General features: G+C 41.6%; 1 protein-coding gene and 1 long non-coding RNA gene across 2 annotated transcripts in view; both read right to left on the bottom strand.

Moving 5' to 3' along the window:
- LOC114552552 (zonadhesin) overlaps positions 1-23581 on the bottom strand; it is a 40318-nt gene extending 16737 nt beyond the window's left edge. The window contains exons 1-47 of the mRNA XM_028573443.1: positions 23503-23581; positions 23146-23286; positions 21981-22166; positions 21622-21693; positions 21337-21463; positions 21093-21226; positions 20492-20689; positions 20146-20295; positions 19367-19546; positions 18941-19057; positions 18333-18482; positions 18010-18162; positions 17491-17700; positions 17236-17340; positions 16473-16617; positions 16134-16345; positions 15687-15905; positions 15374-15480; positions 14581-14734; positions 14113-14212; positions 13694-13866; positions 13162-13398; positions 12846-13033; positions 12306-12426; positions 11812-11962; positions 11463-11602; positions 11072-11218; positions 10595-10717; positions 10002-10178; positions 8174-8290; positions 7902-8063; positions 7528-7746; positions 7129-7290; positions 6650-6784; positions 5637-5852; positions 4783-4961; positions 4366-4468; positions 4079-4237; positions 3740-3902; positions 3284-3387; positions 3000-3179; positions 2658-2879; positions 2374-2553; positions 2065-2256; positions 1635-1784; positions 1401-1504; positions 495-697 (exon numbers count right to left, since the gene is read on the bottom strand). Coding sequence (XP_028429244.1) covers positions 495-697; positions 1401-1504; positions 1635-1784; positions 2065-2256; positions 2374-2553; positions 2658-2879; positions 3000-3179; positions 3284-3387; positions 3740-3902; positions 4079-4237; positions 4366-4468; positions 4783-4961; positions 5637-5852; positions 6650-6784; positions 7129-7290; positions 7528-7746; positions 7902-8063; positions 8174-8290; positions 10002-10178; positions 10595-10717; positions 11072-11218; positions 11463-11602; positions 11812-11962; positions 12306-12426; positions 12846-13033; positions 13162-13398; positions 13694-13866; positions 14113-14212; positions 14581-14734; positions 15374-15480; positions 15687-15905; positions 16134-16345; positions 16473-16617; positions 17236-17340; positions 17491-17700; positions 18010-18162; positions 18333-18482; positions 18941-19057; positions 19367-19546; positions 20146-20295; positions 20492-20689; positions 21093-21226; positions 21337-21463; positions 21622-21693; positions 21981-22166; positions 23146-23263 — 7244 coding nt within the window. The 5' untranslated portion in view covers positions 23264-23286; positions 23503-23581. The remainder of the gene's footprint in view (positions 1-494; positions 698-1400; positions 1505-1634; positions 1785-2064; positions 2257-2373; positions 2554-2657; positions 2880-2999; positions 3180-3283; positions 3388-3739; positions 3903-4078; positions 4238-4365; positions 4469-4782; positions 4962-5636; positions 5853-6649; positions 6785-7128; positions 7291-7527; positions 7747-7901; positions 8064-8173; positions 8291-10001; positions 10179-10594; positions 10718-11071; positions 11219-11462; positions 11603-11811; positions 11963-12305; positions 12427-12845; positions 13034-13161; positions 13399-13693; positions 13867-14112; positions 14213-14580; positions 14735-15373; positions 15481-15686; positions 15906-16133; positions 16346-16472; positions 16618-17235; positions 17341-17490; positions 17701-18009; positions 18163-18332; positions 18483-18940; positions 19058-19366; positions 19547-20145; positions 20296-20491; positions 20690-21092; positions 21227-21336; positions 21464-21621; positions 21694-21980; positions 22167-23145; positions 23287-23502) is intronic.
- Positions 23582-23638: 57 nt separating this feature from the next.
- Positions 23639-25050, bottom strand: LOC114550727 (uncharacterized). Its single transcript, XR_003691725.1, has 3 exons — positions 24960-25050; positions 24632-24784; positions 23639-23704 (listed from the first exon to the last, which is right to left on the bottom strand). It is a non-coding gene; the product is annotated as an uncharacterized LOC114550727 (long non-coding RNA).
- Between the last annotated feature and the right edge of the window lie 131 nt (positions 25051-25181).

Below are 25181 nucleotides of genomic sequence, written 5' to 3' on the forward strand. Positions count from 1 at the left end.
AATGTAGCTACCATTACGTTATTTTGCTTATGTTCTAATTATTCAGAAATAAGCATCATCAGCCGCTAAGTAATGCATGTTTCCAGAAAACAATGCTTTAATAACTGGCAATGATTAAAGTCAGACACAATAAAATTCATGTTTCATGGCCAAAATGTCTTTGAATTGTACCAAATTTCAATTCTAGTCAAATTCTTCTCAGATCTTTTTATTTAGGGCTTATAAATGGAATAGAAATAAACAGCAGCCGACACACTGAAGTGCTACAGGTGCTTTAAAGTGGGTTTTATCTCTGAGTATTTATTGCAGAGCATTTATGCAACCCAATGCAACAGACAGCAAAGTGTTTCAAGTGGATCTTATGCTGCTGAAGACACCTGCTCCCTCTGTCCTGCTGAGACTTTATTATGGACGGAAACAAACAAAACTGCATCCACAGTGTGTGTGAGTGGCGAGATTTGAAACTGCAAAAGCAGAAGAGCAGAAGTGTTTACCCAGCATGACATGGGAGAGCATCTGAGAGCTCCGCTATTGCAGGCCTGTCACAATACAGACCATGCGGGCAGGGTGGGCACTCATCAACTCCCTTCAGTCCTTGGGAGATGGAAAGAGAGCCTGTGGGGCAGGGGAGTGGATAGCCAGTGCCAGAGGGGCAGTAGTGGCCAGAAGGACAAAGATGGCTTCTGGTAGAATTCCCCTGACCAAAAGAAAACAAAATAAAAACTATTATAATACCATTTGTACTTTTAATGGCATAATTGCCTAAGAATGAATGCATATTATGAAGCTATACTTTATTAATCCCTCTTGGGGAAATTTTGTTTTCTTTACTCCATTGTTACATACACAGGCCCGAAATAGACAAATACACACACAGATACATGTGTTATTGTTATGGAGAGAGGTGGTGAAGGTGAACTGGCACCTGTCCAGCTACTAGTCCACACTCCATTCCTGGTCCATGCTAAACTTGAATCAGCCACCCTCCTGTCCCCAAGAAAAATCCCTAAAAACTGAGCTACTGCCGCCCCTACATGTGCAGTAAAGTATGCATTGCTTGCATGCATCTTGACAGTAGTGCTAGAGGAAAAGCAATTCATCATCAAGACACCAACAATAACCATAGTTAATTAAATGTAAATGCAGCAATATTTTATATCTTGTGCACAAAGTTGACATTTCGGCTAATGGTGCTATTAAAACAGAGATAACGGGCAAAGAAACAGATAAAACCTAGAAAACAGGGAGCATGAATGTGCTCAAGCAATCTTTTTTTAGGTTTGATTAGATGAAAGGTCATGGGTCACCATTATAACATTATAAATCATTCTCTGGAAAACAAGGATCTACCGACCAACATTACAATGTTACAGACCAACAAAGTCAACAGAGAACAACACCTGATATTCAGTAGAGGTAGGGCTGGTTGATCCAGTAGGGCAGTAGTATCCTGCCTCACAGGGTCCTGTTGGCTGGGTCAGACCAGGTTGAGAGCAGAACATTCCTGTAGAAACACCAACAGAATAAAGAATTCATCATAAATATTTGAAACACAGTGACTTGACTGTGCACAAGTCATTTAAAAAAGGTTTAGGTTATGATTATGTTGAACAAAACACTAATCCTTTCCACACCAGCGGGGCAGGGCAGGCAGGCATCAGGATTGGAGGCTCCGAGCTGGCTCTGCACAGTGCCAGGTGGGCAAGGGAACTCCAGTCCTAGAGTCAGTCCTGGAGGACAGTAGTATCCAACAGGACACAGTGCAGGCTGTACAATACCTTCAACTGAGCCACACAAGAAGAATGAATAAACACAGATGATATCCGATGAGACCAATAAAATGAACCGCACTTTGACACGGTGAAACAATGCAGCTGCATAATTAAGAAATGCACACTTTAACACTGTAAAATCGGTTGTCAGTTAGATTAGCTGAGTGAGAGAGGGCTTTCAATTAGTAAAACCATGTGCTTCCCAGAGTGACTTTGTGACAATCCCCATAGAATGGGTGTGTATTTGTTGCTATCATGATAAAGTAAATGTAAGACAACTCATGTTTCCCACCTTGACAGTAGTACCCAGGGGTACAGGTGGTGCAGTTGTCTTGATGTGTGTTGCCCGTTTCAGAGCTAAAGGTTCCTGCAGGGCAAGGCATGGGGACTGGCGTTCCTCTGGGGCAGAAGAAACCAGCTGGGCACAGAGCCCTATCTGCTCTGGTGGAGCCCCAGTCGCAATAAAACCCTGCCCAGCAATCCCCTAGAACACAAAAGCAAAAACAACACATTTAAATGGAGGATATTATCTTTAAAATTCAGATTGAAACTTACTTAGGAAAATAAACATTAATTTTAGGTATTTATTTATTTCATTTACCTGCTCTGAGCCCCTGTTGGCAGAAAATCCCAGGTGGACAGAGAGATCCAGTTCTATTGTCATTCGGGTTTGACACTGTGGCACCCATCAGACAAAGAAACCCAGCAGCACATGGTCCTGAAGGCTCAACCAAACCTTCAGACCCACAAAACTGACCCGCTGGACACACAAGGCACTCACCTGCCAACACAGATAAACCGTTTTACTCTACAAATCCGTCTTCAAAAAAGCCAGACAACAGTGCAAGATATTACCATTTGTTCTCCAAGGTTCTGGGTTTTTACCTGTGGTGGTGAGACCGTGGCTGGGGCTGTAGGTGCCTTTGGGGCAAGGAAGAGGCTGACTATCTGGACTCTCCCTGGGACAGATGTAGCCAGCTGGGCAGGGCACAGGGGTGGAGACTCCAGAGGAGCTCCCCCTGGTGGGGCTAAGACTTTGGGACTGGCAGTGGAACCCAGGAGGACAGGGATTACATTCTTTCTGGCCAGATAAATCCTGGAACCAGCCTGGCAAAGATAATTCAAACAGTGAGGACATGTTCAGAGAGGGTGAGGGAATGTGTACAGTATAAATAAAGTTCTTACGTTTTGCAGAGTTAAATTCATAAAGTATAATTTCTTGTTTACCAAGAGGGCATGTTTTGCAGTAATCTTTGCCTTTTCCTCCAGTCTCATTTTGGTAAAAGCCAGCAGGGCAGGGTGAGGGTACGCTGCTGCCCTCGGCACAGTAGTGGCCTACTGGACAAACACCTCCAGATACACTTGACATTGGAGTAGCAGTCTGGGATCCCTCTAGACAGTAGAAACCTGGGGAGAAACACTTGAATAAAATGTTTGAAAAGCTACACTTTTATAAAAAGTAGGATTATGCACCACACTAACATAACTAAATTTCCAGTCGTATTTCTGACCTGGCAGGCAGGGTCCAGAGACTGCAGAGAGGCCAGTCTCTGAACAGTAGAAGCCGGGACTACAGCTACGACACTGAGATTCGTCCACAAGCCAGCTCTGCTCACTATCGAAAGATGCAGACTAACTATAAACTGCAGCAGTAGTCAAATGATTTCATGTAATTTAGATAATTGTTCAGTATCACAGAGAGCACTCAATGCTAAAACCTACGATAACGCTTCAGATTACATATCTTGTTTCACACAATGTTATATTTTATACTGACAAAGCATTAACGTGGACCATCATCAATGTCTGTGGATTTGAGTACATCTTCAAAATTTCAAAAATTACTACTTTATACCTAGATAACAAGTGTAGTTTTAGAGTTCAAATCCTATTAGGTCTAATAAATATTATCGTTCATGGCATTTATAGATATGTGGGAGATTATAGAGATATTGCAGGATATGCACCTGAATGTTCCTTTTGGGCATGGTTTTGGTACAGAAGTCCCCACAGAGCAAAAGAAGCCGGGAGGGCATGGGAATCCAGTCAGACTGTCTACTGGTGAAGGTGCAGAGGCTCTGCCAACACAAACAAACCCTGCAGCACAGGGCCCACTGGGGAAAGTCCTCCCTTTAAATAAATATATCATTCAAGCAAGATTGTTATCACCCTAATAACAGATCAGCCATTTACCTTTAATTGTTTCTGGAATACATCACTAAATACTGCAGCTGTCTGCAAGATAGCTATCTATGAGAAATAAACAACAACTAATTAATAGGTTCAGAGGAGGGGATGCATTGTACCTGTTCCTTTACAGTACATCCCAGGGTCACACAGGGAGCACTGCCATTCTTCAACCAGTCCTGATGTGTTTCCATAGGTTCCTGTTGGACAGGGATGCTGATTTGCTGATCCTTTGGGACAATAAAATCCTCTCTCACATTGAAGTGGAAGGGTCATTCCTGATGAACAAATAAGGTACAGAATGAAAAGGAATTTACTCTTGCTAAATCTAAATGTAAATTACATTTATGTCCCCAGCTGCTAAATGCTTTGTCGTCAAACAAAATTGTCCACCTATCACCTTTACCTTGATCTGGACAATAGAAACCAGCAGGGCATGTCTCACAGCTGCTCTGGCCTGGTCCGAGCTGGTAGCTGCCTGGAAGGCAGGCAGTCTGTCTGACACTGCCCTGGAGCGACCATTAAAATTATTTTATTAGACTTTATATTTGGAGAATTACATACATCATCAGGCATAACCATGGTGCAACAACAACAAAAACAACAGTTGAGACTGAGACAGACACACAACACAGGAAGAAGACAGAGAAAGTGAAGAAAAACAGGAAAGAAAACATGAATTGACCTATAGCATGCAGTAATGGACTTGTCATGACAGAATAAAAACCACAGCCAAAGCAGGAATGCTCATGCAGAGACATTACATACAATATTCAGCAATGGTGACAAACAGTAGCTTGAAGACTAATACTGGATGGCTGACCTTCTCACAACAATGTCCCACTGAGCAGACATGTTGTTGTGGTCTCTCAGAGCTCTGTCCCTCAGGACAGTAGTAGCCTTCTGCACACTGGCCACTTGGCTCAGCTATTCCTCTCTGGTGGCAGTAGTGACCGGAAGGACACTGCTGGCAAGCCTTGACTGTAGACCCACCAAGGGAACCTGATGGATAGCACACAATACACGTATCAATTATAAATTAATTCATAAATTGATATACTTTAAAAAATGTTGAATTGTTTGGTGCTTTATCTATACATCCATTGAGTACACAGCGTTTGTTGACTTGCAAACAAAAGTTGATTAAATTAAAGCATTAGAATAGATACCAATGTTAATTTGATGCAAAGTACATACCTATTCATCAGTTTCTAATTCATAACCATTCAAAGGAGCTAAGGCACATGTTAATAGGATTTTAGTTGTCCGCCTCGAGACAAGAATACAATTACACGATTAAACCACTTTGTTACTGAAATTATTCATAGGCGCCCAAGGGAGAGCAAAAAAAGGCTTCAATGGAATTTTGCATATTTCTCTTCATCACTGAAGTGCAAAGATAGACACCAGTTCATGTAAGGACATTAGTGGGCGAAAACTGACAACGCGTGCAACAAAGAGGATTAGCTGTTGTATTTCTCAGTTTAGTATTGTGTCTTGTTACTCATATTCATCATTCATGCATGACCAAAAAAGGGCAGGGGATTACTGAATTGTTCCTCTTCTCAAATAAAGAGAAAATACATCTCGCACACAGTTTCTTTTGATAAATAAATCAACGAGATTATTAGATACATTTAACAATTACAGCTATATTACAAAAGAGAAATATCTCACTTTTTATGGTTCCAACAGGGCAGGGCAGAGGAAGAGGAGTTCCAGGGGGACAGTAGTGTCCTGTGGGGCAAGGCGTGGCATGGGGGTTTAAAGAGCCTTTAGGGCAGTGATATCCTGCAGCACAAAGCCCTGCTGGGGCATCTAGACCAGTCTGGTTGCAGTAAGAGCCAGCCTCACAGGGCTGGGGGTAGGCAGAGCCCAAAGGACAATAGAAACCTGAAAAATAGCCACAAAAAGTATCACTTAAACAAATCAACTTCAGCTACACAATCAGGATTACTGTTCTTATGCACACACACACTTCCTCTAAAGATAGAGGATTTTTTCAAACTATGAACTTTTTATTCCCACACTCTTATTTAAAGTTAATCCAACTGATTTTTTTTATGTGCCAGTGGGCAGTAATTACTTTGTTGCAGGAATTTAAATCTGTTTCTTGCTGGTCTGACATAAGCTGTTTTGTCAGTGCAGCTGTTTTATGCGCACCATCACCCAACCATCTGCAGCTCCTCAAGAGGGAAGTTCACCTCCAGCATTTATGCTTTTTATAGGGGAATTTGAACCATCAAGCGTGAGGTTCTTGTGCAGGAGGTATTCAATTCGAATAACCATCAGCATTTATCTTGCGCTGCCTTCACCAAGTTACTGTATCGAGAAAATAATTTCATTAAGGGGTGTAACTGACAAAGTATTTTCTATAATCACTGACTTAAATAAAAAAAAGAAACTAACAGTGAAAGAAAAAAGTTCATTCTTCACCATGTCCCGATTTAACACTTCATTCATCATTTTTAAAGGGTAAGTGTTTAAATAAAACCAAGATTAAGTGGTATTGAAGCTAGAATATGCTGCACAGACTGGACAAATCAGATGAAATCAGTCATATGTCACAGCAACTTAAGTAAATGGGATACCCATGTCATGAGGAAGAAAGATGACGTGTGTGCCTGGGGGAATGAATTAAGTATCACATCGAGCATGTTCACACAAGTTCACAGTCAGGATTTACCCACCCTTAGGGCATATATCTCCTCTGTAGTTGGAGCAGGCATAATGTGGACTCTCAAGACATGATGGTGACTGAGTCACAATACGGTCTGAATCTGCTTGTGGCAGCGTTACCGCTTCGATCCAGCTAGCATCTCTCCCTATAATAGAACATGGCAGATAAAGCATGAAAGATGTCCAAGTCAAGATCTTTTTCTTGTAGATAGGAAACCAAAGAGGAGCCACTTTTCTCTTTTTAAATAGTGATTTAACAGTTTAGACTGCCTAGGGAACAACATATTTTTTTAAATGTAACACTGCAAGGCAATGATTAATTGTAGATTACTTGAGGGAAAGGTCAAGCTGAAAAGCTGCTGCTTTGTGGGACATTTGTCACAACACGTGAGGCTTTGCACTCTAGTTGAATAGTTTGAAGAAATGGATGTACTGCCCTTTCAAAGGAAGCATTCATTGTGTTATTATAAACTGAAAAAAACAGACTTACTGGAGTTATTGAGGCAGGACAGATTGTGAATCCAGGGGGCGGCATCTGTCTTTGTGGTATAAACCTCCAGTATTTCACAAAGACAGCTGAACAAAGAGGAGTGGGCTCGAGGTGTGGGGATATCTGCACCTCCAGAACAGAAGAAACCTGCAAAGCACATACCTAACACAAGGAGGTTTTAGAAAAAGCATGGAATGACTATTGACTTCATTATTTATTAATTTAGTCCCGAGAAGAAATTGTTGATGTGGGCAGCGATTCAGGCATCTAGAACCTAAACCTGTAAATTAGTTGCGTTGTACGGCTGAAATATAAAATGTTTTGGATTTTACAAAATTGGCACTCTATACTCATGATAAGCCTGATTGTCCTTGACTAATGGAAACCTGGTAAAATCACCTGTGGGCTGTGAGCCTCCAGGACTGAGGCAGTATTTCCCTGGGGGGCAATGGTGGCAGTGAGAGGGGGAGGAAGCTCCAGGCCCTGGGAGGAAGCTGCCAACAGGACAGGGTTTGGGTGACCCAGTACCCCGCGGACAGAAGTGTCCCATGGGACAAACATCTCCATAAGGCTGGGAGACAGGAGAAGGCTCAGTGGACCCCAGGGAACAAAAATGTCCTGCGGTAGACAATACAATTAGACATCTTACTGACAACAAGGCAACATTGAGGGGAAACTGTGGCTTAATACAGTGCAGAAATACAGGAGAGAAAAAGACACTCATAGCTAAATTTTCTGACACCATTTCCCCTTATGATGCTGGACTGTCAGACCTGGGCTGCACGGTCCAGACGGCTCTGTCAGAGCAGTGCTGTTACAGAAGAAGCCAGAGGGGCAGGGGGAGCAGTCAGTCAGGGACGTCCTGCCTGCTGATGGACTGACACTTCCCATCGGACACGGAGATGGCATAGATGAACTCTCTATACAGTAGAAACCTGGCCAAGGTGGTGCAAGTCATTGTCAGCTTCAGTTTACTTTGTACTCTTTATGTATAGTTAATACATGTGAGTGCACTTTTTTTTTAATTTTTTTTTTATTTAATTACCTGGTGGGCAAGTGTTACAAGTGGACTGTCCCGATGAAGATTGAAAAGTGCCAGGGCTACAGATGGCCGGCTCAGCACTACCATGTGGGCATGCATGGCCAGGCGGGCACTGACATCCTGCGACACAATCAGATAAAGAAAAGTCTTGTCCCTCCTGGTTTGAAATGAAAACAAGAGTAATTTGAATATAAAATACTTTACTAATGTAATATATATTTTAAATAAATGATGTGGCAATCAGTGTTGGGAGTAACGCGCTACAAAAGTAACGCAATTACAGTAATGTATTCCTTTTTGCTGTAACGCAGTAATATAACGCATTACTAATTAAATTTCGGTAATATTATTACCCGTTACAATCTCAGTAACGCGAGTTACAACGCATTTTAATGCAAAATTTTTAAGAATTTCCCAACACCGCGAAGCATTTGTTCACAGGGAAAAAAAGCCTGTACTCTTGCTAGCTTACTGAGATGCAACATGTCCGTCGAGCTAAGTTGCTCACTTTCTTGTTTGTAAAACTGCAACTGTAATAATTATTACCGTTCATGACAGCAACATATTGAACAGTAAAAGACAAGCGTTTTTGGTCGTAATTCGAAGCAGTTCCACTACAGGCACTGTAGAGTTACTCTCCACGGTTGATAAACTGCAATGATTTACGTGTAACAACCTAAACATTAATTCCCGACATGTTTAAATCTGTCAGCGGCTCGGACACACTGCTGTCCGAGCTGACGTACCGTCACCTGTTGGGACACAGATGTTATGAAAATAAAGGAATTAAAAAGAGAGTGTCTATGAGCAGTATTCATCCTGTACGAAAATCATGTGGGAGGCAAAGAGGAGAGAAAGCAGACTTAGCAGCAGGTGCCATGACTCTCTTGATAGGTTCCGGGCCATTTCATGCTCAAATTAGCAATGTCTTCTCGATGAAAGGCGAAAACAGGTCAGATGCCTTTCAAAGAATAAAGAGGAAGGCCCATCTAAGGCATATAATAACCTTACATGTTGAGTATGATTTGTAAAGTAATTGATGAGTTCTGCTACATATCCACAGAACCAGTTTCTACACAAAGTACAGAACAACTACATTTAGGGAGCAGACTTATACAATGGATACACCTAATGGAAAAGTCTTTAAAGTAACATTACAGTTGCAATCCCTGCTACAAAAGGCTTACATGATGGTAGTTAAACTGCAAAATGATCAAATGTGTCAAAGAAAACTTTCTTGTAAGTTATATTTCAAACTAAGTGCATCAGCAAAAAGGAAAAGTAGTGACATTTTGGAATTAACCAAAAGAGAGGACATATGTCCAATGACAGCACATATTTTTTAATTAGGTGTTGCTTCTCTGGTGTCCTACATTTTTATCAACCAACTGGATTATTAGACAATGCATTCTCACAAACCTGAACGGTGCTGTTTTACATAGCTTCATTTCGGAGATACATGGTTTTCACAGGACAAGACAAATGCCATATGGAGCATGTTGACATTGCTTATAGCCATGCAATCCGATATTATATAATGGTCATAATGTATAATTTGATTCAGTTTACTTCAAAGTACAACCATTTTTGTGTGCAGTATTTTGTCCATCCACTTTAAGTGAGAATGAGAGTGTGTGCAATATAATTAATATGTAAAGTTGCACTACAGTACAACCTTTTACAGTAAATAAGGTAAGTAAAGCTTCTGATCCAACTTATCATGTGAGTGTAACTATATGGAAACCAGACTTACAGTATGTGATCAGACATTGTGTTAATAAAAAAGAAAATGATGAAGTGCAGAGACTACCGTGGTTAAACCTGAGCTGACCTCTGATGATGTGTACTGTACCTGGCTGATGGCCAGACACTGATCCTGGTGGGCAGAACCACCCCGGGGGACAGAGGAGGTCGACAGAGGTCTGAGCCAATGAGGGGCAGTAAGAACCCGGGTAACAAGCTCCACAGTCAACCTCCGACTCAGCCCCAGACCTCCCCAAGAAAGTGCCTATATTGAGGAGACAAATAATGTCCACTGTTCTTCTTTTTCTCACACACAGACATACACTGAGAGAAAAATAAATAGCAAGGCATAATAGTGTAATGTATGGGCACCATAGATAGCTCAATTTTTTCACTTGGTTAAGTAGCTAGCTGACCATTATGACAGTTTTATGGGGCTCCCATTAGGTTTTACAACACCTCTAAAGTTTTGGTTGGATTAAGTCATTATATTGTACCTCTGGGGGCTTTATTGCACTGTACACTACCTTTGGAGGCAGTTTAATAAAAAGCAAGAGGTCAGACAAATGGCTGAATCAGGGAAATGACAGGACATGTATATAATAACATGTTCATAATACATTTTAACAGAATTAATTTCCACTTCTTACAGAGCTCTGTCTGGCTATGTTGGTTTTCTACCTGGAGGACAGGGGCTTGGATTTGCACTCCCTCTAGGACAATAATGGCCTGCTGGACACACATCACCATGGGACTGACCCAGGGTTGAATTGCCAGGAAGTGGGAATGGCGATGTGATATCTCCTGTAATAGAGACAATAGACCTTTATTGGATGTCATTACTCATTAGGTTAGTGAGTGAACTAAAAAGGCCAGAGCCATTTTCTGCAATCCCAGGGAGAGAAATACTATAAAGAGAAAGCAGTGGAGACTGGTAAATGTTCTGTGGAGACCTCTCCAGCACTGTGGAGTCAAAGGTCATGAAAATGTTAAATACAAGCAGAAGTGCATTGAGAGAAAATGGTCCACAGCAGAGTGTTTTTCAAGCTTGTGTCAGATTACCCTGTTTTTATATATTTCAAATACCATTTAACCAATCTGCATGTTACCATGCATTTATTAACACTATGTCAGGGGTAAGACGGATCAGCCTGTTACCTGTGGTATTACCCCAAGGTGTGGCCATTCTGGATCCCTCTACGCAGTAGAAGCCTGGGTTGCAAAGACCAGATGGGGAGGAGAGGCCAACCTCAGCGCAGTAATGGCCAGGCAAACAGGGCTGACATACTTCTATAGAAACTGCCCCTGGAACAACAGAAATAGAACTCATATGTTTGATCTAAATGATAAAAAAAAGTGAATGAATATGGGTCAAGTGAAATAATTCCACTTCACTTCAGTAATTGTTTTCTGAGAGAGGAGGGTGGCAAATTATTTCATTGATTTCAAAGATTTCCACTAACATTGGCAATAACTCCAGTTAAGTCAGCCCATTACGTTCAAATGTCAGCAACAGTGTATAGTGTAATTATTCAGTGTTATCTGTCACCGTCTACGGAGCTGAAGGTGCCTGCAGGGCAAGGAACCATATAGCTTGTACCCTGAGGGCAATAGGACCCTGCAGAGCAGCGGCCTCCTGTTGGGCCCTCCTCTGGCTGCGCAGAAACAGAACCGTGGATACAGAGGTAACTAGGGGCAGCGAGATGATGTAGACAGAGACAATGGGGAAGGGGATACAGAATGTAGGAAGTGATAGATGAGAAAGACAGAGGGAGACAAAGCATAAGGGAGGTTTAATTATAGACAACTGAGACAGAATTAAACCGAAACAGGATGTCATATCTTTCATAGTCTATCTGTGAACATGATGAAGTATGTGTTCAGTAGCATGTGTTTACCCAGGAGAACAGACCCCAGTGGGAGCAGCCAGTCCAGAGGAGCTGCAATATCTCCCTGGAGGGCAGAGCTCGCAGTCCAACTTATTGGACAACCCCATCTGCCTGCTGAAGGTACCAGCTGGGCAGGGGTATGCTACACCAGACTGCGTTCCTGTAGATAGATAGCACATAATATCTACAGATGGTCCAGGACTAACCATCACAGAACAGTTTGTGAAGGCCGTCCTTATCTTGATTATGCCCTATTATTGCCATTTGCATAATTAGAAGGCCATTTACTGCTACAGCCACTTAATCAGGAGTACACACATAACAAGGGCAATATTCAACATTTTGCATGCAAGACAACACATTTTTAGTTAATTAATCAATTTCACTGAGCCTGCAGCATCATTTGTGTTCCACATACCGTATATTTATATCTGATCAAATGATCTCGTAACATTGTACATTTGTCAAGAGTGTGTAAGAATAGCTGGACTATTGTATCCTACCTGGTGGGCAATAGTGTCCTTTAGGACACAGCATGGGTGTGTGAGTACCAGACACATGCCCAGTGTCAGCATCCACTGAGCCTGCACAGTAAAATCCTACTGGACATTTAACACACTCTGCCTGTGGAGGGGTACATTGCGCATATCATTTTTTCTACACAGACTTAATACAAAATTATGACTACAGATGTTCACGAATATTAACAGACATGAACACTGAGATGATAAAAGTTAAGCTAAAAATGGTGTACAGTGCAGACAGATGGGGAAGATGCTTTCAGGAGAGCTATAACTTCCCCCAGAATAAATCTTTTATAGGTCATATACAGTTAGTCAATAGCACTTTGGATTTTGGATCCAGTTTTAGAGTAAAACATATTTTTCAGTCCAGTATATCAAGCCATATACTCATTAAGGCAGTAGTGCAGTTACTGAAGGTTATTCTGATTGCATAATATACAGTAGTAGGTGCGCACCTTGCCTTTTGGACTGTAGGATATGTCAGAAAATTAGCAGACTGTTTATCCTCATTTTCCTCACCTGTCCAGGTAAACCCTGATAGGTCCCTGGCAAGCAGGGTACCTGTCTATCAGATCTAGGTGGGCACATGTTTCCAGGTGAGCAGAGTATAGCGGCCCACTGGCTGCTGTTTTCCCTGCCTGGACAGTAAGAGCCAGCTGGACAGATATGAGAAGGGAAAGAGAGCCCTCTGGTGACACACAGGAAACCTACAAAACAAAAGGAACACTGGAGGGATTATTCCGCAATAAATCAAGTTATGTAATAGAAGCTTTATCTTCTGGCAGATAAATGACACAATTAAACGTTAATGTGTGCAACATAAATTAGTTCCAACCTGGAGGACAAGGCAGGCAGTCGGAGAGATAACTGTTTCTGGTTTTGTTGCTGTAATGTCCTATGGGACAAGGCAGTGGTGCTGACGAACCCTGGGGACAGTAATGACCTTCAGGACATTTGTCACCTGTCGTCCCTCTGTCCTCCGGTGTGGGTGACCAGGCTCCAGAGACGCAGTAGTACCCTGCAGCACACTGGCCTGATGCAACACCCTTCCCAGGGGATGAACAGAAAGAGCCTGGTTTGATAGGACAAAAACAAATAGTGAAATTGAGTGGAAAATGACCCTGAATTACCCAGCTAAACAGATAATGTAGAACAGGCACTGCATACTGTATTAATCCCAGTTGCAATATTATTGTGTGATTACTTTGTTTTTGAGTACAGTTTTTAAATAACAGCTGCCTTTTTTGAAGTTTTCTTATTTTGTTAATATAGTGTTTAATTTCCATTTATGATCAAGTTTGTCCTAAACTCTGAGTCAACTACTTATCCTTGAGGAAACTCATAATTAGCAGTAAATGATGTGTGACCTGGAGGGCACGGCAAGCAGTTCTGGGGTTGTGCCATCCGAGTGTGGGGGTTGATGGATCCAGCTGGACACGGGTACTGGTGTTTGGACCACGTCCCGGACGGGCAGTAATGACCCACTGGACACTCATAAGTCCTCGACAGAGAGCCATTATGTCTGCCAGGACAATAAAAACTATCCAGACAAAAAACAAGGATAGAATGATTTAGTTCTTGGCTGTTGATGGTGGCAATGAGGCATGGCTATACTCGTGTCTGTGCGTGTGTACGTATGCAAAGTGACGGGGGGAATCATTAATGCGTACAAACATCAAAAACTTTACTGTATAGTCAGTTTTTTTTATAATCCATCATGTTTATTTGTGAGAATGTCTATATGTTTACTCTACAGAGTGACTGTGTGGCTGTTAAGCGAGTTTACCCCTGGGGACAGGCACTGCAGCTGGCTCTGCCGTCTTCTACACTGATGGTTCCCACGGGGCACTGTTGAGGAGCCACAGAGCCCTCAGAACAGTAATAACCTGGTTGTGTGAAGGTAAGAGTCATGAAAGAGATGCACACTCAAGCGCACACACAGAGACATGCACAATCCACAGGGGACTGGGTTTGAGTTACACTGTCAACACAGCAGCTACTTATGTTTAGCCCAATTAACTTAAAACTTGAAAGAAGGTTTTGTTTACCTGTTCAGTAAATTGGCTCTGGGATTATGTAAATACATTTTCTTTTGTATTACATACAATGCCATGCAACGTATAGCTTTCAGCTGTCTAAACAATACAAACCTCATCACATTATCACCATGTGTTTTCTATTGACTGGCTTCATGCATTTTGTTTTGACAGTTTTCTCTCCCATTTTTTTTCTAAATCTGGAGGGAGCTGATCACCTTTGGGGCACGGTCCTCCCCGACTGTCTCTTAAAGGAGGGTCAGGGCGATCTGCACCCCCAAGACAGAAGAAACCTTCCCAGCATTCTCCTGACGGCGCTGAGAGTCCCGCAGCATCGCAATAGTAACCGGGGAAACATGGCTGGCAATCATCCTGAGAGAGGAGAGAGAGAGAGCCTGTGAGAAAATGAATTATAGAAAGTGCCTCACTTGCAACATTGATTCGGGATTAGATATTGATTGGCTGTCACAATGAAAGACAGAGAAAACACTGTAAGTTAGTGTATAAACTGTATAGGTCTGTGTACTGTGGCAGGACCATAAAGGTGTTTTGTAGTGCTTTAGACATCTGACAGTGTTCAATATTGAATAATAATAAATAATGAAATACAAATAAGAAATGAAGCAAATAGACATGACATGAAATAAATAACAGATACATATAAACATAAATACAGACTATATAACAGTAAAATTGTGGAATGATACATTTTTTAAAACTGAATCAATGAATATATATCACATTTTGTCTGCATTTATATTATTATGATTATATTTGTATTTTATGTCTTATGCTGTAAATCACAAAACAGTTTGAATTATGCAGAGAAAAAAAAAAGAATATGTAGTTGTTGCATATTTGTGTTATCCATATACAAATATTTATAATTAACAAAACAAAAAGGAAACAAAATTTGACAATTCCAAGCAAAATTACATCCTGTTGCAACTGAGGGGAGAGACTCTCTCAATCGTTGTCAAGGAGACATGTGTGTGATTGAGTCAAAGTGACCTGGGAGACTAATTTGGTGAGATTAGAGAATGTTCCACGTGGACAGGGCAGAGGATGTATGGTGGCCTTGGGGCAGTAATGACCGGCAGGACATGGCCCTCCCTGTTCTGGTGAGAGACACAAAAAACAAAGCTGACATTTGTCAACCATCTCAAATCAGGAATACTGATGGAGAACCACTAACTCAGAGAATTACAAGGCTGAAAATGACATTTTCTCACATATTAGTAAGATAAAATGTGCTATTACCAGACTATACTGCATTGCATGTCCTGAACATGCAGTAGCCTACATGATAAAGATGTTTGTTTACCTGCAGCCTGTGAGAGAGGTTGTGGAGAGGTGTTTCCATATGAGCAGTAATAGCCTTCCTGACATGGTCCAGTGACAGCTGTGCGATTTCTGGAAGAGCAGTAATGGCCGCCGTCACATTGCCTGCACTGAGAGACAGACCAGTAGCCAGGGTCAGGACCGTACGTTCCCTCTGGACAGCCTCTCAAGTCAAATCCAGTTCCTTCAGGGCAGTAAAAGCCTGCAGGCCACAGAGCAAACACAAGGAAATGCATAAATATGAAGGATAAAAAAAATGTAGTTAAATTGTTAGCATCAGCATCAGCCTTTTCACTGATCATTGTGGTTTGTTTCAGTGTTTTAGCGAATTCTTTGCTCGAAAATTGATAGTTTCATTAAATTAGCATACAAATTCAAAATTATTTTAAAAAAATTGTTTTAAGGGCATACAAAACAGCAAATTACACACCTGAAGCACACAAGTAAAGAGAGCCAGACACACAGTACCAGCCTGGCACACAGGGCTCACACTGAGTAGCATGTGTAACAGCAACATATGTCCCTGGATCACAGGGCAAAGGTTGAACAGTTCCCTCTGGGCAGTAGTAACCCTCAGGACAAGGTCCCCCTGTAATTCCATCAGTGGGGGTAGATGTGACAGCTCCCTTTACACAGTAATATCTGCATAAGAAACATTAGAGCATGAAAACTCTGTAACATGATGAAAAGCACTTTTTTATGAGTAGGTCTTCTATAAGAAAAATAACAAGTAATGTTTATTTCTTAAGTTCATCAGAGTCTGGTGTACCCCCCACTGCAGGGTCCACTAGGTTTAGTGAGGCCGGCAGAGTCGCAGTAAAATCCCCCCAGACATGGTTTGCAGTCCTCCTGGATACGCAGGCCTGAGCTGTTTGACCAGCTTCCTTCAGGGCAGGCCACGGGAGCTGTGGTGCCTATAAAAGATGAGACAAACATCAACTCACATTAAACAGAGGAGTATGCAGAAAACTATTCAAAGACTATTCAAAGATGACAAGAACAATTCAGCCATTGGGTTTAGCGATACAATATACCGTACTGTGACAATTTCTTTTCACACGCTGTAAGCAGAATTTAAATGCAACTAAATATGTGAGACACTCAAGCACCCATTGGTTTGTATGTGTGCAGAGTTGAGCAACCCAGGAAAAGGCAGAGTTTACCCTGCAGCAGCATTATTTAAGCTTGGGTAAGTGCCCCATGTCAGAAAGAACAAGTGTAAAAATTTATTTGAAGAAAACTGTATCAAAAGTTATAAAATAAAGGTCAGTACTTTCTGTAGGATGCCAAATGGTAATTAGCATGAATAAAACATTTTAGCCCTTGAATATAATGGGGTAAAATGTCAATAGCCTTACACAGTATAAATTTGGTTGCATTAGCCTACAAAACAAGCTGCATAAGCATTGGATTACAAAAAACATTATTTTGAAAATGTGGATCGCCTGCAACTTGATACATTTCAGGCACCAAATAGCAGCACTGAAGCAGCTGCTGGCTGATTGCTTATTAACGGAGGACAACCCAGTAACCTGAGGGGCAGTAACGACCAGGTGGACACCGGGAACCTGAGACTCCATCCAGCGGGCTGGGAGAGGATGCTCCCTCTCTGCACCAATAACCAGCATTGCACGGTCCTATAGGAAGAAGAGTATCACAACACATAATCATCATACAGTAATATAGATACATCTACAGCCCTGCAGTACACAACTGCGGATCACACAAATTAGCTTTTGAGATACCAGTCTTTGAGAAAAAGAGAAGAGAAGAGAACTATTTCTCACCTGCAGGCTCTGACATTCCCACAGAAGGACAGTGCTGTCCAGCAGCACATGGCATGCAGCCTGCAAGGCTGTGTGTGCGCTGTCTCGGGTTGAAGGAGCCTATGGGGCAGGGGTGTTGGTTGGGCAGGGCTGTACCTGCAGGACAGTAGTGTCCTTTAGGGCAGGGCCTCAGAAAAGAGGCATTTGCTAGTCTCAAATCACAGTAGTAACCTTGAAAGAAGAGAAATGTATATTTTTTAAATAGCACTAGCAGTTTGTGAAAGTACTGAAAACTTATTATATTAAACACTTCTTTCAACAAACTTGAAAAGTGCAGTATAATAAATAGAACAGATGCATATAATACAAGCAATCAACTTTAATAAATAAAACACTTGCTGGGGAGCTTGAGAGCTGTTTTCATTATAGTCTGTTCAGCAAAACAAAAATGGCACAAGGCCAAACAGTGTTTAAAAAAGAAAAGTAATATATATGCTTCTGCTGAGAAGGTAAAAAGAGTAAAGAGGTCTCCTACTGTACCTTCTTCACAGACAGTGCAGGCTGCCTGTTTCTCTCTGTCCTGGTAGGTTCCTGGTGGGCAGGGCTCTGGAGCTGCACTACCCTGTGAGCAGAAGTGGCCTGGAGGACATGGCAAAGCTGTAGCCACAGTCTGACCAGGTGGACACCAATAGCCTATCAAGGTGACAAGAGACAATACTTTACAGTAGTGTGCAAGGATGGAAAGTTGGTTGGAGCAGAACAACTGTATCAAACAAACATATCTTTATGGCACAGGCAACTACCAAAAACATATTCTTAAGTTTTAGAATACCAATAAATCATGACACAGTGTATGGACTGACCTTGGCTACATGGTCCAGTCGGAGCCCTGAGACCTGCTCCTCTGCAGTAGAAACCTGCGGTACAGGGCTGACAGCCAGCCTCACTAACTAGACCTGGCACTGAGGAGAAAGTACCAGCTGGACACAACTCTGGCACTCCTGAGCCCTCAACTGAAGAGAGAAATAGTTAAAGTAGTCATTTATTTAGCCATTCATCCATTGCCTTTACATGACAATACCTATTATGGGCTGTAGGGCACTAAAGGTTATAACAGGTTACATTGGGCAGAAAGTTTGGAGACATCTTACACGGGCCAACAGTTTATCGACAGGCTAAGAAAAATAGACACAAGATGACTTGTGAATAGAAGAGAAGAATATTTATAGGCCTAAAGATGCTTATAAACATAGACATGGATTAACCCTCTTTTTGCTCTTAAATTGAAAATTGCAGACACCAACAGCTAATGTAAGTACTCTAAGTAAATATTTTTTCCTAGCAAACTCAATTATAAATCAAAATCAAATAATAATTAACCAAGTATTTCACTTCACTTCATTAATAGACTTAAAAACTTTGTTGGCAAGTTAGTAATACAACCGTTCTAATGTAGTAAAGCACGGCTTACCACAGTATGCCCCAGGTGGACAGATGCTGCCTGTTTCTCCATCTGTTGGTCTGGCCTCAGTGGCTCCTCCTACACAGTAATACCCAGGGAAGCAGGGACCCATTGGCTGAGCCAAACCTATTGAGCAACATAAGTACATTTTTTATTTGTATTTTATATAACCAAAAAACATATGTATGAGTTGCCTTGAGACTTTACAAACAAGACACTACAATATGTTTACTCTTTGGTTTCACTGTTTACAAGTTCTAAGTGAGAATTATTCGTTATATTAGATGCATGTGTTTGGTTAAAAGGTTAAAATAAAAACCAATATAAGTCTTGGGGCCCGATATGAAGAACCAGTGCCATAGACTATTGACCCGCTGATGGTGGACTGTTGGGTAGTGTGCATGAGTAGGTTTTTGATTATCAGTGTCCAAATACCTGAGATGTTACAGAAGGTTCCCGGTGGACAAGGCACAGGCTCTGAGCTACCTAAAGGGCAGTAAAAGCCCACCTGGCAGCGCCCCCCTGTTGATGTAGCTGGACAAAGACAGTTGGCATTGGTGTAATTGTCCAGGTCAAAAGGCTGGGAGTTCCATGCTGCTGACACACAGAACCAACCTGAGAGAACAGTTCAGGAAAAGACATAGTGGGAGACAATGAAGATGATGTACTAATGTTTTGACTGCTGTCTATCTCTGTGATATACAAACACTCCTGCTGGTGACATAGAGTAGAATCAGTGTATATGTCACATCACATGATAAGTTTCTCAGCACAGGGGGGGAAAAAAAAGACGCTTCACAGGAGGAGGAAGACAGCAATTCAGAGCAAGGTGAAATAAAAAAAAAAAAAAGATTGTTTAAAAATTGTGTGCATTAGTGGGTTGGCATATGGAGCGAGGCTGTTTGGCACCTTTGTACATAAATGATAAATACAAGGAATTATCTAAAAGTTGCTGCTGTTGCTGGAATGCTAGAATAAAACTGTAAAGAGAGGAAAAGTAAAATAATGACTGGCGGGTGCTGGCGTTGTGATGTTTCGTGCTTAATGTGCACTCTTTGTTACCTTCCCGCAAGTCTTCCAGACTGCTTTAGATTGGCTTGCCGACCCCTAGAGACAAAGGCTGGCACAGAGGACAAAGTACTGACACTGAAAAAGCAGGCTGTACGGCTGTGATTGTGTCTTCGGTAGAAATAAACAAAGACGCTGTTACTGACCAGCCTTGCATTTTCCAGACACTTTGGTCAGCCTCTCCTTCTCACAGTAGTGTCCTGGAGGACATGGCAGGCAGCTGTCCAGACTCTGAGTCATAGGCTCTGGGTTGTAGTATCCACGAGGACAGGGAAACTGGGTGGCATGCCTTGTACCTATGCATATAACAATTTGTTTTCAAATGAGTGTGATGTGCCATTTAAATACTATACATTTTTACTTGTATTGTAAAAGCTGAGGGGAATCGTTTATCAAAGCAGTACAACAAGAACATCTTAGCTAGTCTTATTACTGTCAATTAATTCATTAAGAAACGCAAGCATGACTGATAGTGTTTGGGTGGAGTCTTACCATCAGGGCAGTAGAAGCCAGGGGGACAGGGGAACTTGGTGAAGTTGCCAGTCTTTTCTGGACAGTAGTAGCCAGCAGGGCAGCGTGAACACACTGACTGGCCTGTGAGGTTGGTGTATGCCCCAGCTGGGCAGGGCACTGAGCTCGCACTACCCTCAGGGCAGTAATGAGCTGGTGGGCAGAGACCTCCTTCTGAGCCTGGAGAGAAAAAAAAACAATTAGATGTGGTGAATTACTGAGATTATGACTGCTAAGCCCTTAATGTGATGAATCATGTGATAAACCCTGATTAATTCAGTAATCATTCGTTAATAACAAAACTCCCTCACACATTCAGATTTCCTGCATCTATCAGCATCTGTTTCTCTTCTATCTGATGCTTATTCATACGATTTATCTCCACACATTGTATATTAGCTCTGCCCTCCGCTTTTTTAAATTATACAGTATGTATGAACTACATTCATTATTAAGCATTGTTTAAATAATAGTGAAACCATTGTGTTCAAACAAGTGCTCGAACTAGGTTTATCCTGCAGAAAAAAAGCACGAAATTAACTTGTCATGAATAAAATAAAAACGTAATATTTTGCCATTCTACCTGTAGCTTTTCTGTCTCCCCCTGGACAGTAAACTCCTGCCTGACACAGTCCAGATGGACGAGTGAGACCTGCAGTGCCACAGAACTGACCCGCTGGACATGGACTACAGCCACGGGTGTCTGTCAGGTGAAGACTGCAACCATACGTGTGTAAACATGTAAGCACACACAAACATATACAGTTACATAGAAAAGCAAACGGATTAACTGCTTACAAGTGTGTACGAGTAATATTTGGGTCCACCTGTTAGAGTAGGTTCCTGGTGGACAGGGCAGTGGGAGACTGGTGCCCTCAGGACAGTATCTCCCCCTTGGACATGCTCCTCCCACTCCTGTGCTGAAGTTACCATCTGGGTTTGGAAAGTTCACACCTTGAGAAGTTGCACATTTAAGATAAGTTTAGTTTTCCAATTCAGTTTAGCAGGACACTGGCCCTTTTTCTACAGTAGCAGGTCTTTAGTGAGATTACAATGATAAATGGCAATATTGCCATTGTCACAACTGCGCTAGTATCATATGTGTAGTGTACCTGCTATGCAGTAGTAACCAGCTTGACAGGGTCCAGTAGGTTCAAACAGACCCCAGTCCTCACAGTAGAACCCTGTTAGCACAGCATGAACAATTTAAAAAACACCACTGCAGTAACAGTAAGGCATGGAAATCATCAAAATGTTGATGGTTAATCCCATTGCATCATGAAATAATATTCCTCCTCTAGTTAATTAAATGTGATAAAACATTCTATCATTTCCTTATATCTTGATTAATTAGTTCCAACACGTCTACCAAATGAAGAAATTGATAAATGAAAATCTGATTCAACATTTACTGAAAGATTTTCCAGTGTGTTGCAGAGCAATGAAGACAACCATGTGACAATACTCTCACCTGCTGGACAAATGAGGCACTGCTCCACTTGGCTGAGGCCAAAGTGAGGACTGTATGTGCCGGGAGGGCAGGGCAGGATACCCTCAACACCGCCACCAAGACAGTAGTGTCCTGCTGGACAGGGCTGGACACCTTCTCCTGACAGACAGTAGGTCCCTGAGAGGCAGTCATCACACTCGTCTGCCCCTTCATCCGAAAAAGAAAGAATAACATAATAAAGTATTGCCTGCATCTTATATTTTAAATCGTAATACTTGATATCAGGGGCAGAGCGGGGGGGTGGCTACTGGGGCTCCAGCCACTGAATAAATGAGTATCATATGAAACTAGACAACCTAAGGAATCCAGCAGCACCATCTATGTCATGCTAGCTTATCAGGAAGGGGGCTAAAAAAAAAACGCTCCAAACCTAGGCTAAATCTTGGCAAGGGAAAAACTAACATGGCCATTTTCGAAGGGGTCCCTTGACCTCTCACCTCAAGATATCTGAAAGACAATGGTTTCTATGGGTACCTGCGATTATCCCCTTTACAGATATGCCCACCTCATGATAATTCCATGCAGTTTGGGGCAAAAATCATGTAGTTTTTTTTATGCAGTATAAATGTGTATTCTAAAATGGTGTATTTGAATATTTCTGATATATATAATATATATAATATTTCGCTTTCCTAAGTGCTGTTAGAGCAGCCCAGATTATTATAGGACAGATTCAAATGTAGTACATTTGTCAGACAAACATTCATCCTGTGAATGCAACTCCAGCATAGTATAACAAAAACAGATTTAGTTTCAAGATTAGTAATGCTGTTTACGCCAAATTCCTGCCCTACCTATGTTATGTAACTTAAAAATAGTAACATCAATGTTTGCCTCTCTTTAGGTGGCAGGAGTGAAAATGAGTCATCCTCAACATTGTTGTGTTCTGGTTTCAGAATGACGAAGACAGTTCGAGAACAATCAGATACAAAATGAGATGTCAGCTCTACAGGATCATTTTTTTCCTTGTATCTGTACTATATCATGTTTTTCCCAAATGATGTTCAGATTTTTAAGCTTTCTATTATCATATGGGTTGAAAAATAGTGCAAAGAGCTGCCGTAATTGGGAAACAAATCTCACTGCTTGATATCTCATGCAGTTACATGAAATTCATTTTCTATACCTGTAGTGTTCGAGTACGTCCCATCAGGGCAGAGTACAGGAGACCTTGAGCCCATGGGACAGTAGTGTCCAATTGGACAAATGTCCCCTGTCACACCATCTGAAGGCATTGAAGACATGGCCCCTCCTGAACAGTAATACCCTATAAATCAGTATACAAAAATAATTTATGGACATAAAGTAAGAAAACAAACGACAGGCATCTTCACCTACCCATTAAATAATAGTTTGAAATGGTCAGAAGAGAAATGTTCAAATTTTATTCTATCAAACATTTAACTGTTAAAAAACATGTAACAATGTTTTGAAACATTACATTGCTTTTTACCACTTTGTACCACATAATTAATTCCCATACCTGCATAACAAATTCCTGAGGGCTGGCTGAGTCCAGTACTGTTGCAGTAGAGTCCTGGAGGGCAGGGCCAGCAGGACGACAGGTTCTGGGCTCCCACAGTGCTGCTCCAGGTTCCGACAGGGCAGGGGTGCTGCTGGGGGTACATGGTCCCTCGTGGACAGACGTAGCCTGCAGAACATACCCCTCCAGAGGCCACGGCCACCTGTGGGAATGTTGGAATAATCATCAGTATGACAAAGTTGGATCACTTTGGCATTCAGTTATAGTAAGAACTTTAAAAGTTAAAGCTGTGGGCAGTTTGTGTTGGCAGCTGTCATTCATTTCCCACGCATTACCAGCAGCTTATCCAAAAAACACTGCTGAAAAACATTTTTTATTTGCCTAATGCAAACCTGAACTAAACATGTCTCTAAATTCTTATTCATATCAAATGACAGAAAAACACTTTAGCAGTCAGAGCAAGTGGGAAATGAACAGCTGCCATTAAATCAACTACACTGGTTCAAAACTTAGAAAGCAACAATATTCAACATAAAGACTGGATCATTCCACCACTTTAAAGTGGACAATCTTTCATTGTCAGTGCTCCTTCACTTGCTAGCAAAATACAGGATTGCCTCACCACAAGCACATAGCAGACAAAATGTCAGACCTTCACCATCATTATATATCATTCAGAGCTTAACATGGTAAACATGAAAGGCATAGTGTTGGGTTCCTTGCTACATCACTGCATATGAAACATATCAAGAGTGAACAAATAATTAATTTAAACAACAATTTGGTCATATGACATTAAAACATAGTCAATTTAATTCCTTTCAATACGTGTAGAATGAAGTGATTGTTTTAATTCTCTCATTCTCTATGCACAACCTCAGATACACTGGCAGAGGCACTATATATCTACAAGAGACTGCCATGAGAGTAATTACTTTTTGTTACACCATCCCAAAAAACTCAAACTTTAGGAATGTTTAGAACTACTTCTTAAAATGTTTATGTATTATATATTATATTTCTTTTTCAATTTCAAATAATTAAATTTTTCCTAAAACATCAGTTCTTTCTTGGATAAGCTGCTGGAAGCCGAGCTGCAGTATCAAAGTCTTTATTTATTCCTTCTTACTGGAGAGGCAGTGGAGGCTCCAGAGGTGCAGTAGTGTCCCGGGTCACAGAGACCCTGAGGTTCAGAGAGACCGGCTCTGCTGCAGAACCAACCAGCCTCGCATGGCCGACAGTGGTGCACAGCGTCGCCACCAGGCTGGTCAGAGTAAGAGCCCTGAATAATAAGATAGAATCATTATACAATATCAATTTTGTGAATTTGAATGAGGGTAAATCAAATTCATGAACCTTTAGTGAAAAAGTAAGAAATACAGCCAACATGACTAAGAAGACAAGAAATAAGATTCACACACACCACACTACACGCATAATAACACACTAATACTGACTGGCGGACAGGGTCGAGCAACAGAGGACCGCGGAGGACAGTAGTGTCCTGTGGGACACAGTGTTGGCTGGGACAAGCCTGTCTTGTTACACAGTCTGCCTCCCTGACACTCCACACATGACTGTGCACCTCGACGCTGTGGAGGATTTATAAACAAGGGGATGAACTTGAATATGGCTTAACGTCATTATCTAATTTTAACAGTACCCTCAGTAGAACAGCA

Source organism: Perca flavescens, chromosome 3 (genome assembly GCF_004354835.1).
Source record: "Perca flavescens isolate YP-PL-M2 chromosome 3, PFLA_1.0, whole genome shotgun sequence".
In the NCBI taxonomy this organism is placed as follows: Eukaryota; Metazoa; Chordata; class Actinopteri; order Perciformes; family Percidae; genus Perca; species Perca flavescens.